Source organism: Culex pipiens, chromosome 2 (assembly GCF_016801865.2).
Source record: "Culex pipiens pallens isolate TS chromosome 2, TS_CPP_V2, whole genome shotgun sequence".
NCBI classification, from domain to species: domain Eukaryota; kingdom Metazoa; phylum Arthropoda; class Insecta; order Diptera; family Culicidae; genus Culex; species Culex pipiens.
The window spans coordinates 217,272,709-217,287,145 of record NC_068938.1 but is presented as its reverse complement, the minus strand read 5'-3'; the positions used below and the strand labels follow the sequence as shown (position 1 = coordinate 217,287,145).

The 14,437-nt window shown below is 31.0% G+C and overlaps 1 protein-coding gene across 3 annotated transcripts in view; it reads right to left on the bottom strand.

The window, feature by feature from the left end:
* LOC120432574 (calbindin-32) overlaps nt 1–14,437 on the bottom strand; it is a 166,910-nt gene that overhangs the window by 2,416 nt on the left and 150,057 nt on the right. For 2 of the 3 annotated variants that reach the window (XM_052708054.1, XM_052708053.1), the window contains exons 11-13: nt 9,804–9,824; nt 3,628–3,684; nt 3,476–3,547 (exon numbers count right to left, since the gene is read on the bottom strand). In XM_052708054.1, coding sequence (XP_052564014.1) covers nt 3,476–3,547; nt 3,628–3,684; nt 9,804–9,824 — 150 coding nt within the window. The remainder of the gene's footprint in view (nt 1–3,475; nt 3,548–3,627; nt 3,685–9,803; nt 9,825–14,437) is intronic. The other variant, XM_052708055.1, reaches the window with a different exon arrangement.

Genomic DNA, 14,437 nt, shown 5'->3' with positions numbered 1-14,437 from the left:
TAATTTATGAAGATTATTTTTTGGCGAAATATAATCTTTTTTCTCTTCATCGCAAAAATAAAATATAATAATAATCAAGTTTACACATGCGAAATATGATTTTAATCGTAGGAGAAGCATTTTTTTTATGTCCTATAAGCTATTGTGTTTTATATGTTTATAGGACCTTTAGATTTCTATTTGTTTTCCTGTGACTTCTGTTTTTTTCTGAATTTTGAAGCTTGTTGGAAAAAAAATTGTTTGCTTCTTGATTTTGAGCCGATTTTGATTTTGAAACAAAACTAGAACACCAAAAGCTCATGTTTAAAAAATTGGAGTAACGACATAAAAAAATAATTGCAACTTTTTTCCTGATCGAAATTGGAGTACTTTTTTTGCAAATTTGTTTTACTTAAACAATAAATCCGAAAATGTTGATAAGTACACTCATAAATTTTATTAATATTAAACAACCCGTCATCAGGGGTAACATTGGGTCTTGGGAGTGATATTGGGTCACTTTAATTTTCACATTTTCGTTTGACATAATATCAACCGCCAGACCCAATGCCACCCCTGATAACAATAACAGTTGTGCAGCTGATTTATATAGAATAACATTTTTAAGATCTCAACCATTGGAAAAGGTGTGAAAAAACGCAATGCAGTCATTAAAAAAAAATTACAATGAAAATCGGTAAAAAAAAGTTCCTGACATATTTTTACCTGAGTAATTTAACCCTTTTTCCAGATTGTTTTTCTCTCACAGACGGTTTTACAGCAACCGTTAGAAAAATCTTCAATGTTTTGGAAATTTTCTAATCTCTTGAAAGTTCAAAGATGGCCAACTTTTTAAAAATAGAGTAAATTTTCTAAAACAAACTTTGGTTCTCAAAATTAAACTAGAAATACTATTATCTTTTAGGTGAATGAAACAAGTTGACTTAACGTCCGACGCATTAAAAAAAAACTATGCTATTTTCAAAAAATTAAAACACTGTCAGAATTTTTTTACCGTGTAGTGTTATAGCTCAAGGATTGTACAAATTCAAAAATGATTAATAAGTGCAACCCCATGAGAAAAAAAACCCCATTAGGCCGTTGGAAATATATTTTTTAAGTTTATATACCGATAAATGAAAGATATTTTTAAAATAATTTTTATCATATTTTAAAGAAATTTGTTTAAAATTGTTGATACACTTTCAAAATTTACCATAGCATCACCATGCCTTGTTAGTTTAATGAATAATTCAGAATTTGGTCTGCATAAAAATGTCAGTAATAATTAACGTTTCATCTAGTTTTTTTTTGTAATTTTATTGTTGACAACTCCCTTGTGAAGTTATTCTGCTTCACTCGCTCCCTCTCCCACCACGTTTGATATTTTCAAGAAATAAATGCATTATGCATTAAGCATAAAGTTATGACTAGGGCTAGTGAATTTCCGCGATTTCGCGGAAGCCGCGTAATCCGTGAAATTTGCCGCTGGCCGTGAAATTTCGTGAATACCGCGAAATGCCGCGAAATCTTTATTATTTAATTAACAAATTGTCCCTAAGTGTATTTGAACATTGAGTTTTGTTTTATTCAAGTATCCACAAAAATTTAACAGGCACTTTGAAACTCATTTTTGAAAATATTGTTAATTACGACGTTTTACGAAAAGTTCCTTCGAAATAAGCTTTGGTTGTAACATGAATAGGATTATACAATTTAATGTTCAAAGCATGTTATAACACATAAACTTTTTTTTTCTTTTTTTTACATTTCAATGAATGTGAAAAAATGTTTTTCAAAACTGCAAAGAAAGAAAACGCAGAGCAGTTCAGCCATTTATTTTTGGATCTCTGTAAAATTTATTTAAATGAAAATGAATAAATTGCAAGGAAAGTATGACAACAAATCTGTTCACAAATAAAAATTTGGATGTTGTTAGAAAAAAAATTTAAGCACTTTGCATCATATTCTAATTTTTTGGACTTATCAATAACAAATGTTAAAAATGTGCTGAAAACCATTTGCAAGCAAAATATAATATTTTTATTTTACTAATTCTACTTTTAGTGAATTTATCGTTTAAAAATATTTTTCCAAATTAAATTTCAAAAATCTCAGTAAAATTAGGTTTGCTGAATCATAAATTCCTCTGATAAAAGTTCGCAAAATTTCTCGAAATTAAGCTTTTATTTTTTACTGTCAAAAATATTTGTATCAGGCGGTAATTATTTTGTATCTTAAATAACTGCTAACTTTTCCAGTAACTATCCGGTGCACAACTATTCTCAAATATCAAAATTTTGCGTAAATTAAGGCAGATTTTGGGATACCGTGAAATTGCCGTGAAATTCCAATGTTTTGAAATTGGCATGCCACGTAATTTAAATTTTTGCGCCGTGAAAAATCACTAGCCCTAGTTATAACTCTTAAGAATTTAAAACATCACCTCTTTTGTTCTATTGACAGTTAAAATGTGATCCAAAAATTTGTATACATCGAGAAACTTATGAATTATTTAATTATTTTGGGAATCAACTTATATTTTGAGAAACTAGAATAAAAATTGAAGAAGTATTTTTTTATAAGTTAAGTCCGTTATATACAAAAATGTTTTTTAATTCTTTTAAACTAATAAAAATCCCACGAATTTCTTTTTTTAAGGTATATCTCGGGTGAGTTTTCAAAAAGCCGTAAGAGCCACCGTGACCTCTACACTAATTTTCGTTTTTCTCGAAAATGAGACACTTTTCATTTATTTTTAGTTTGGGGCACTTGAAGGACGTGTAGATGAACAATCTCGAGCGTTTTTGATATTAATTTTTCATAAGTATGTCGAATACCGATGTAAAAAGGATGTTTACCAATGGCTCTTACGGCTTTTTGAAATCTAATCCGAGATATGATGGCTGTTTAAAGTATATAAATCGTTTCTATCCTGATCTCCACTATGCCATTCCCTAGAAATCCATTCGTGGGTTCTTGACCCGATCCCCAGAATAAACCATTCCTCAGAATGAATCATTTCCCGGAAATGTTTACTTAGTTGTTGTTACCAAAAGAAGAGAAAAACTGAGGATAGTGGATCTCATTGATCTCATATAAAAAATATAATTTAGTTAATTTCAAAAAGAAAAGATTTGAAGATATCAAAAATAAAGGTAAAATTTGTACGAGAATCCGGATATTCATAATGTAAATATGCAAAAAGGAAATGTAATCTAAATGCTGACCATCATTGAAAATTTCAGCAACTGTGTAAAATAAATTATTCCGGGAAAATCGAAAATATTTATTTTGGAAAAAGTGGACATCTATAAATTTACCATTCTTTCTCAGGAATTGTATTCCATTTCTTTTCTGGGGCATGGAATAGAACCATTTTAAACAAAGCAAGATGGAGTGTAACAATCTTGCCACTCGCTTACGGAAATCGTCGAGATATGCGACAAGCTAGCACAATCAACTATTTCTAGCTGATAAATATGATTAATCTTACCTTTTTCACCAACTCTAACAAGTCTTTTAGGAAACCCCGAAGTTCTTCATTTTCAATGGAACCATTATTGTCCTGAAATGACAAGAAATTATAAAAATGTAAATAAAAGAAAAAAAATAATTTCAAATGATGCTTCTTGACGCATAACTTACCCTATCGTACAGTGAAAACACTTTTTCAATATCATCCTTTGTGAGTTTAGCTGCACCCTGAATTTGGGAATAGAAACAATAAGTCAATTAGTGAACAGATTTCAACAGATCGTCTTCCCTTTAACGTGTGAAAATAAAAACGTAAGCTCTGAAAAAGTAATCTCCATAGTTGGAATGAACATTTTTATAGAAAGACAACCCTACGTAACGTTTATCATTCGCAATTAATGGAAATAACAGACTTTGCCACTTTGAATACGATTCAATAACCAGAACGTTTTGTAAAAGCGGGAACAAAACGTCCAAAAATATATGACAAATAAAAAGGTCCAATCTACACAAGAAATTCTGCTGCCGCTGAAAAAAAACACAATGTTGGAAAATATGCTGCTGAACGGCTTCTGTCATCAACATAATTTGGCACACATTTCAGCAGCTGGTTGGTTGGTGACGAAGAACGCATAATGCAACAATATACAACGGATAGCAGCGGCTTAAGCATAGTGGAAACAACAACAAATAGGAAATAAAAGAACAGTGCGAAAAATCGCAACACTTGACAAAAACGGTTGACATATAATATTATAAACAGAAATGTACAGAAAATATACAGAGAGGAGCAAAAAGAACAGCACATGAATTGGCGGAAGAAAACTAAACGCGTTTGTATCGGGATGAACATTTAAGTGGATCTCTTCAGCTTGAGTATGATGACATTATCCTAAGCGCAGCGTATTGGGATGCAAAGTGTACTGTACTTGTGAAACTTAGACATGGATTCCAACTGGGTTTAACACTTGCTGGCGAAATGGTGATATATAGAATGCCAGATATTTTGTATGTGGCATTATCAATTACAAGTTTGATGACGATTACATTTAAGGTCATTATCAATTTTAAGTTTTTGTCCCTTTTCTCAGAGATTTTTGTTTCTTTCAAAAACTCAGGAGATTTTTCATTTTTTTTTTTAGGATTTCAAGTTTTTTTTTATGAAATGGAAGGAACACAATTAATAGCTAAGTCCTCCATTCAAGTGGCTTCCTCAGGCATAAATTATCCTCAAGAAAGCACGTCATTCAACCATTGAAATCCGCTGCATATGTTTTCACCAAGTAGAAGAATAATCAGCAAACCAAAGCAACATCCTCCAGTCGTGTTCCTTCCATTCATTTATTGTATGCACAAGCTTCTCAAGCGAATGAATAAACATTTCCTCATCTCGTCCTTTCCCCCTTCCCCTTTCCCAAGCAAATCCATCAGTTTGACCATTGTTGCCGATGTAATCTGCATTAGAGCGAGAGGGAGTATCTTAATCTGCATACAAATAGCAAGATGAGTACCTTTCACAGACATTCGAGCAGCGTGACTAAAATCATCAGTGTCATAAAAAAGGGCATCACATTCATATTCAAAGCGAATCCTGAAATGTGCAACCGTACAATTTCGGGACCACCTCGCTAAGCCATAAATCAAGCTTTCATGTGGGCATTCAAAGGCTGGCAACACGGCAAAACCTATTCCAAAATCGGAAGCTCACAACGTGAGGATATCGGTTTCTATTGAATATTCATTTAAACTGCGGTGAATTGGCGCGCTGCATACATTCAGGCGTGGTTGGCATAGAAATCACGTTTGTGGTGGCAATTTGCTGGCGCTTTAGTCACTAAGCTGGTGTGAATTTTGGATCAGCATTTGGTGATCACTTTGAGATAGGGGGAGTGTTGACAGCAATTTTCGATAAGCTTTATAATTCAAAATGGTTTGCATAAATTTGTTTTTAAAAAAGCATGAATAAATCACAATTTTCATTTGAGACTACGAAAGAATACTTGTTAAGCAATGACCCAGAATACACACACAAAAAAATGCAAACAGGCTAACAAAATTCACAGTACCAACATCTGGCCTCCATGCCGGAAGAGTCCCCTCCAGAAAAGCAAACTAAATGTTATGCAAACAGCATCTTCCCCATCCTCCCCCGTCAGACGAAGCATATCAGTAGCATGAAAATTTGGCTCCGCGGCAAGTTACGGCGAAAGCGGAAGCTTTTTTGCATAATATGTAGTACATTCTCATGAAAGCTCGCTGCTGCCGTGCTCTTTTTTTCTGGCAACTACGACCCACATCATCACCATGGTCGTCTTCCTCGTTCTAGAAGCATCGCAATCTCGATGATCACCACTTGCACCTTAGATATTCCGGTCGTGTACCATCGTATCTTCAGCGTTTGAGCAGTGATATTATCTTCTTTTTTTTTCTTTTTTGCTCCAGCAATTGTGAAAAGCTAAAAGTTGCATTCCCCAAACTCAATTGGAGGTATTTTTTGCCTTTGCTCGTTTTTTTCTTGTGTATTTTTTATCTTAAACAGTAAGGACTTTCATTGTATGGTAAATCTAGTTTTTTTATTCGTAAATGATCCTTTAGCACTTTTGATCATAATTATTTCATAGTTTTATTACTAACAATTCAAAACAAAGCAATTTATCAAACAATTCAGAGAAGAATCGTTACCCTATGTTTTTAGACAGCAAAAAAAAATGTATTTTTATATGTAATTTTTTGAACGGACTGCAATGTTTAACACACAATTAATTGATGTTATTTTGTTGCTAAACATTCAAACATAAACATATGAAACACTCTACGAAAAATCATCAAAACTTAAAAAAAGTAGTGTACTGTTTTGGGATGATGTCAGCTATCCGTTGCAATTATAAATACATAAATATTTTTGCAAAAAAAAAAATTTCCTGTATTTTTATTTTTTTCTTGAAAAAAAATCAGGAGTTTTGCATACAATTTGATGGTAATTACACTTTTTTTTTTAAATAAGTCGAAATCTTCAAAAAAAAAACTGCTAACTTACGAAAAAATACTCAACATTTTAGTTTTTTACAATATAAGTATCAAATGATCAGACTTTTTCACTTATTTCGATAGAAATATTTTTTTTTGAAAATACTAGAAATTTTCTCCCTATAACGTATTTTAGAAGAAGTACTGAAAATATAGTTTTAACATGATTGGTATTTGATTTATCGAATATTTATTCAAAAATATTTATTATAAAAAATACACCAAATTTCCAAAAAACTACGCATTTGGAAAAAAAAATTCAAAATTTCAAACGACCGGGATTTTTTTTTTAAATACGCAGTATTTTCACAAAAAAATTCAAATATTAAAAAAAACGTTTTTGTAATATTGAAAGATATAATGCTTTTTTTGAAAACACAAAAAATCACACAGCAGCGTTTGTTGGAAAAATACTAAGGATGTTGAAAAAAAAACCTAAAAAAATCACTATTTTTGAAAAATATTTCAAAATGAATTAAAAATTCTCCATTATTTGACAAAACTATCATAACGAGAATTTTTTTTCGAAAACCTAAATTTTCAAAAAAGCGTATTTGGTGAAATTATAACTTATAAATTTTTAAAGAAAATATAATTTTGGATAAACGACGATCATTTGATATCAATTTTGTAAAAAACTATTTTTTTTAATTTTTTTCTTTTGTTTCGGTATGTATGAAAAATTTCCGTTCATTTGAGAAAAACGAAAATTTTGAGTATGTTAGATGAAAAAAATAAATCTGATAAAAAATTTAAATATTAAAAATAGAAATTTAAGTTTTTTTCGACAAGCACTGCATTTCATAAATACAGGAAAAAAATAAGAAATACCTTTTTGCATTGGTTTGTCATTTCATTTTTTTAACTTGCCACCCTCTCAACCTCGGCCAGAGTCGAGGGACAAAATATTTGAAAAATATTTGCATTGGGCAAACAAGAAAAATAATAATTAATCATGCAATGTATTTTTAAAGCATGATTCGAGTTTCTTCATATTCTTTTCTATGAGTTTAGATTGGCCATAAAAAAAAACTAATTTTGAATATTTTTACTTGAGTAATTTTGGTGCGGCATATTTCAACAGAAACAATATTAATCGGGTTTTGAAGATAAAATACTTTGAAGTAAATTGAGTGAATCAATTTGTTGCAAATTTTTTTTCCAGTTCACACAGCTTATTTTTTTATTTCAGGTCTGGGTTAAAAAAAAAAATATCTACTGATGGAAAAATGACATAATGGGTCATACGAAAATTATTGGCTAGTTATAAAAATTTTGATTTTTTGGTCATTTATGACCCATCAGGCCTGAAAGGGTAAAAATGCAACCTTGGAACAATACTGCCCAAATTAGGAAAAAAATGTTTCAGTTTATTTAAAAAACAGAAAAACATATTTAAAAGTTTTTTAAATATATTTTTTTAAATATAAATCAAATTTGACAAAAATGTGTGAAACGTTAAAGAACATTTATCAAAACGCACGGTTTCCTTAAGAGCGAGTCCACGAGCAAAGCATACCCATCTCGCATCGACCTCACCAATCTGCCTTTCAGTTTCATTTTTTAAAGGGTTAAAATGGATCAAAATAAACATTTTTATGCATGTTTCTATTGTGAAATTGTCTCAGAAACACGAATATGATAAAATTATCACCAGAAAATGGGATCTAAGGGGTCCCCCGAGCAAAAATTTACAACCAAAAAATTCACTAAAAGTAAAAGTGTCTATTTAATATGTAAAACTGCCTTACCCAAAGCGTTCTCAGTCTCACATGGTAGTCCCAGATGTCCCCTACAAGCTGCAGGTCGAACCGAGTTGATATCTGGATGGAACACTTTTTTGTTTGAGTTTGAAAATTATGCTATTTTTTCACTAAAATGCCAATAACTCCCTTTAGATTAAACCAATTGGGATGCTCTACCCTGCATTTTGTTGCATTTTTAAGCCCTTTCAGATGCATTTTGAATTTTGAAATTTAATTGAATTTTGCCAAAGTCATAGACTTTTTAAGATTTTTTACGTTTTTGAGCCTTCAAACTTTGTGTCCCGATTTGCCCCACTTCCCGTTGACCTAGAGTGATATTTTGGATATTTTGAGATATTTTGGCCAGATGCTAGTTTTATATGTACAAACAACCCCTGAAAATTTCAAGCAGATTGGTGAGGTCCAAACGACGTCCCATACAAAGGGTTATGCCTTGTTCGTGGACTCGCTCTTAAATGTTTAGACGTGAATTTTCATATTACTTAAAATCCGTGATTTTCTACCCATTCTATCAAATCGGATGATTGATTACGGTAGTTTAAATTAACCCAGCAAATCTCCAGTTATCAAATCAAGCTACATCCCAGCGCTCAAAATTAGCTAAATACAATATTCCAATTGCACTAATTCCCTCAAGCTTTGAAGTGGCTAATGCGGTTAATGAAGCATGATTGGCCCGTAATCATTTCCCGGGAGCGAGCGTACGCGAACACGAAGGTGTGAATTGTTATTACCCACCCCTCATTCCCTCCAACCACATCAAAAGCTTTAATCCTAGTGACACAACTCAACCCAAACCCTAAAAGCACCAGGAGCTAATATGGCATGCACACATGGAAACAGATAGACAACAGACAAACATGCAATTATCATACCATTTGGACACATAAACTAATCGACTGTGATTAGCACAATCACCAAACTAGACATAGAACTAACTTTTTTACGGGTTAACCCCTTTTTATTTTAGTTCATGGAATTTATTCAGTGTTTTTGTGAGTGTTCCTATTGCGAGTATTTGTTTTTGGTATGTGTGTCGATATAACAATTCTATTCGTTCGCATGTTTGCAAATTCATCAAATTTCTACAATCAAACGAAAATGCCAGCAAAGCTTCAACTTTTATACCGCAACTCAATAGCCACTTAACTACAGAGAGGAACAACAGCTCCGCGCTTAAATAGAACACAAATTTATGAAAAGGAAACTTAAATAGAGCAAAAAAAAAATCGTTAAAACTTTTCCCCTGAAACAACAAAAACTGCTGGAAAATTGCAACGAATCCGAGCTGCAACAAATTGGGCAACTCGAACCAACAAACGAGAAAAAAAGAAACAAGAACAAAAAAACCACTAGTTTTTGATACAACAACAGAAACGCGCGCGAATGAACACAGCAACCAGGAAGTGAGTGTATGTGTAGAACAGAGAGAAGAGAAAACGGCAGTGTGTGCTTTTCCACCCTTCCATCACCACGCCTACTGCCACCGCAGCGAGCTTTTTTGGTAGTGGGTGGTGAAAGGGAGGGGGGAGGAAAAGCGTGCGGGATACTCACTTCTTCGTCTATTCGGCCTTCCTGCGAGGGTTTCATTGTTGTTGTTGTTGGTGGTGATGTGTTTTTTTGTTGTTGGTTGGGTTTTGTGTGAGGATTTTTTTATTTTTTAAGTTTTTTTTGTCGTGGTGATTTATCAGCGTGCAGAAGCGATTTATTTTTTTCGGAAGTTTTTTTTTATGGTGATTTTCAGGAGGTTTCAGTGCATTTCAGAAAGTTGGTGGAAAAGCATAGAGTTAGATGCGTATTTGGTGGTTAAATATATGTATTTATTTATTTATTTAAAGTTTATTTAAAAATCAATTGCAGCAGATATATCACAAATTGTTGTTGTTAAATTATTTGTTCAGGGCAGTATTAAACTTTTTGGTCATTCGCTCATTCACGTTTAAAAAAAACTGCTTTGTTTTGTCATACTGAAAAAGATACTTTTCAAAATATCAGCTTTGATCACGTTCCTTTTGTTACAATGCACATATAACTTAAATTCCAATTAATAAAGCATATTTATTTACTGAACAATTTATTTCCTTCAAACATACTTCAAAAATCCAAATTAAAAAAACTTGAATATTTAGTATTTTTTCAAGTTTTTTCAATCTCTTATACTGTGCCAAAATAATCAATTTTCATCAATTATTTATCTTTGCAAATGCTGTGTAAATACTAGAAAATATTTATCTTGAGAAGGATTTTTTATTGGAATTCGTAAAAGTTATAGGACCAACAGATACAGCTTTAAAAACTATTTTTATTGAAAAATAGTTGGATTGCGGATTTTATTTTAATTGTTAATATTTTTCAATTTTGCATGTGTATTCGTATTTCCACGAATATATTTTTTTTAATAAGTTTCAACCGTTATTACACCGAAAAAAAAACTAAACGAAAACACAACTCAAATACAATTTTGTTACACATCAAGTAATCAAGAAATATTTCGAAAGAGTCAAGATCTAGAAATTTAAAGATCTGGCATCGCTGCCTCAAGTTATGATCATTTAAGTAATGTGTATGTTCTTCCCGAAAAGAAAAATATTCTTATTTTGAATATCTGTCTTCATTTTTTGTTGAAGCAATTTGAAAAAAGATTTTCTGAATATTTTACTCTTACTTAATTTTGGTCGAAACATCAATTTTGATGGCGGTTATTTTCTGATGTCTTCGAAAACTATAACAAGGAATCGGGAAAATTTTCAAATTCAATTTTATTAAATGACAATAGATGCATATAAGTTAAAAAAATTTTCGTGATATTTTCAGAGTTCAAAAATAATTGTTTTATAGTTGAATATTACACAAAATTCAATTTTTAGAAAATTCTGTTTAAAAAAAATGTTTACAGTGCTTTTCGTTACAAAGCGATTTTTTTTAAATTGCTATTTAAAAAAATGGAGGCTTCAATAAGTAGCAAAATTGAAAAATCCCAGTACAAATTCACGATTTTTTAACGTTGTTAAATTTTAACAAAATTTTTATTAAAAATAATAAAACTATTACATAATTTTAATTTTTAGATGATTTTTTTTATTTTTTTCAACAATGTTTTTAAACATGATAAACATGTTAAACAAAATTTGATTTTCTCCAAATTATATTTTTCACAAAGTTACATTTCCCACTTAAATTTTATATAAAAAATACTATTTTACCTGATTTAAAATTCATAAAGTTAATTTAATCTGAATTTTTTTTCAAGCAAATTTATATTTTTCACAAAATATAAACACTGCAAAAAAAAATTAAGACGCAGAATTTGATTTAAATGGAATCAAAATTTATGACAAGCAAAGTTTAGTTTACTCAAATTTAATTTAATCTAATTTTTTAACAGTTTCTATTTTTTAAAGCTTTATTTTTTTTACAAAATCGAATTTGATATCCTATCGAATATTTACAAAAAATATTATTAATGGATTATTTTCTTAATTTTTTTATTTGAAAATTTTATAAAATTTTATATTGTCACATTTAAATGCATTAAAAAAATCATATTTTCAAATTCACACTAAAATGGTACACGCATGGTTACTTTAACTTTAAAATTCTAAAGTATATTTTGAACAAAATTTGATTTAACCAAAAAATAAGAATTTTTAAAAATGCATTGCAGAGAAATCAACTTTTGTAAAAAAAAAACTATTTTGTTATTTTTAACAGATTCAATATTTAATTGGTTTGAGAGTATAAAAATTTTGTTAATTATTTATGAGTCAGGCTTTTTTTAACTGTTACTATTTACATCGATAACTCTCTCAAAGACAAAGTAATTTATCAAAAAAAATATTTCTCAAGATACAAATGTTCGAATATTTACAATCAATTTTTGAATAATTATCAATTAAAATGTATAAAATATGTACGGAAAAATGGATCTATCAAATAAAATATACTTTTAAAACTCTTTTCCGTAGACTTGGAGAATTGATTTTATGTTTCCAATTGAGATTTGCACTTTTTTTTTAATTTGAGAGTTATTTTCAGAATTTTATAATTAAAAAAAAATAAGGATTTTAAAAATAAGCTATAGCTAATAAATGTAGTTTTTTTATTGGAATTACAACAACGAAAAATAAACATGTTTTATTATGAAAAAGTGTGAGCTTCGTATGACAAAACACCAGCAGCAGAATATTATAAACAATATTCTCTTAAAATTCCTATATCCCACCCTTTTTAAGTCCCAAACCCACTCAGAAAAGGTGTTGAACCCCATTTTCATCAACACAGTTACACAGAGGAAACAGCTACAGTAAGAAGTGAGTGAAAATTTGAAGGGCTAGAAGATAAAAAAAAGTGGCACATAATAAGTATGCAAGTGAAGGACCACAGTCACAGTGTTAGTAGAAGGTACAGAAGAAGTACACAGTAAACGTAGTAAACAGGAAACGAGAGGGACACTTGAACAAGAGACCCCACTGCCTGTCCGTTCTGAGGGGGGTGGGTTCGGTCTGGTGAACATCAAGAGAGTGTTAGAGCAAGAAAGTAAGTTGTAGAAGAGTTGGAAAAAAATCCTGCGACAGTTCGCAGAAATATTAAGGATAAAAAGAGGGGGAATGTCATCCAGAGTGATACAGACTGTGAAATGTGCGCTAGTTCAAAGCCAAAAGAAGGAGAGATTTTTTTTGAGAAGAAAAAAGAAGTGGAACAAGCTGCTGTCTGACTGATGGGGGAATTTTCGGTTCGTTCTTTTTTTTTTCCTTTTGGTTTCCGCAGGAAGGCAGAAATTCTTCTGCTGCATTTTTTCCTCAGTGCAGGAAGTTTAATATAGCAATAAAAGTTGTACTTTTTCCATCTGCTTCTTATTCGGGATAAAAAACTTGAAATTTCAAAGTCACAGCCTAACAAGATAACGCAATAGTTGAAAGAATTATAGCGACATCTACCGGCAAAACGAAGAATTCGCCTTAAAGTATGCAATCGTTTGAAATATATCTCTTCCCTGTTCGGGAAACCAGGTGCAAATCACTGCTTCGGAATCTTGAGACGTTGCCAATCAAGTGGCATTGACTGAGGGAATGTCAGAGGGCCTTCGACGCCAGTTGGTGGCAACAACTTTCCAGACACGGGTTCGTTCTTTTCCCTTCTCTGAGTGTCGATGACTACAAGGAAGACGACAGTATCGATGGAAATCTCGTTTGTTGAGTTTTGCGTACGGCTAATAACTTTATTTTTGGGGCAAAAAAGGATGCCTTTGCTGAGCAGGGACTTCTTCCGGCAAAGTCAACCGTATTAAATTTGTTTGTCGCCAATAAAACTTGATCAGCCAATCGGGAAGTTGAAGATATGGTGAAGATGAAAAGGGGTTTGATGTTCGATTTTGAAAGGGCGTTTTAATGGGCAGGCGAAAACTTTGGCTCGGCTTAACGATTGAGTGAATGGGTGGGACAGGTTCATTGAATGGTTTTTATTTTTAATTTTTTTTTAAAGATCTAAGATTTAGATCAATTCATAGTTTATCCTCAAATTCTAACATTTATTAAAAAACAAAATAAATGGTTTGTTGCGTTCAATTTTAATTCTTTTGGAATTTTTCAATTCTTATCTATCTTATATTTTCATCTTTTCGATTTGGAACTTCTAAATTATGATTGTTTATAAAACATTTATTTTTTCTTTAATATCTTTGGATCTGTTTTTTTTATCTTATCAAATTGATTTTTTTTTCTTGGATTTCTAGAATATTCAAAACACATAACTTAAAATAATTATGCATTTCTTTACAAATCAGCAAGAAAAAAAGACAATAAATAGCTCGTAACTTAATTGAAACACTCTCCAGTGTTTGCTGCCAATAAAAACAACAACCACTGTAATCAAGCACGCTGATGGTACTCGAAAATTACACCCAACAACGAATAATTAAATAATTCAAACTCACCACAGCAGGAAATGCTTTTATGTGGCAGCTCTAGGCCATGCAAATTGATTGTGTAATGTAATTTGTGTGGAGCCACCATAAAGCAGAAGCTTTTATCAGGTCAAACTCAATTAATGTTTCGTTCAGGAAAATATTGTTTATAGTATTATTAAAAAATTCTAAAATTTGGTTATTTTGTGTAAATTTAAGCTAATAATTTTGATTGTTATTCTGAAATTTTATGTTTATTTCTAAGGTTTTCTTTTCAAAATATTTC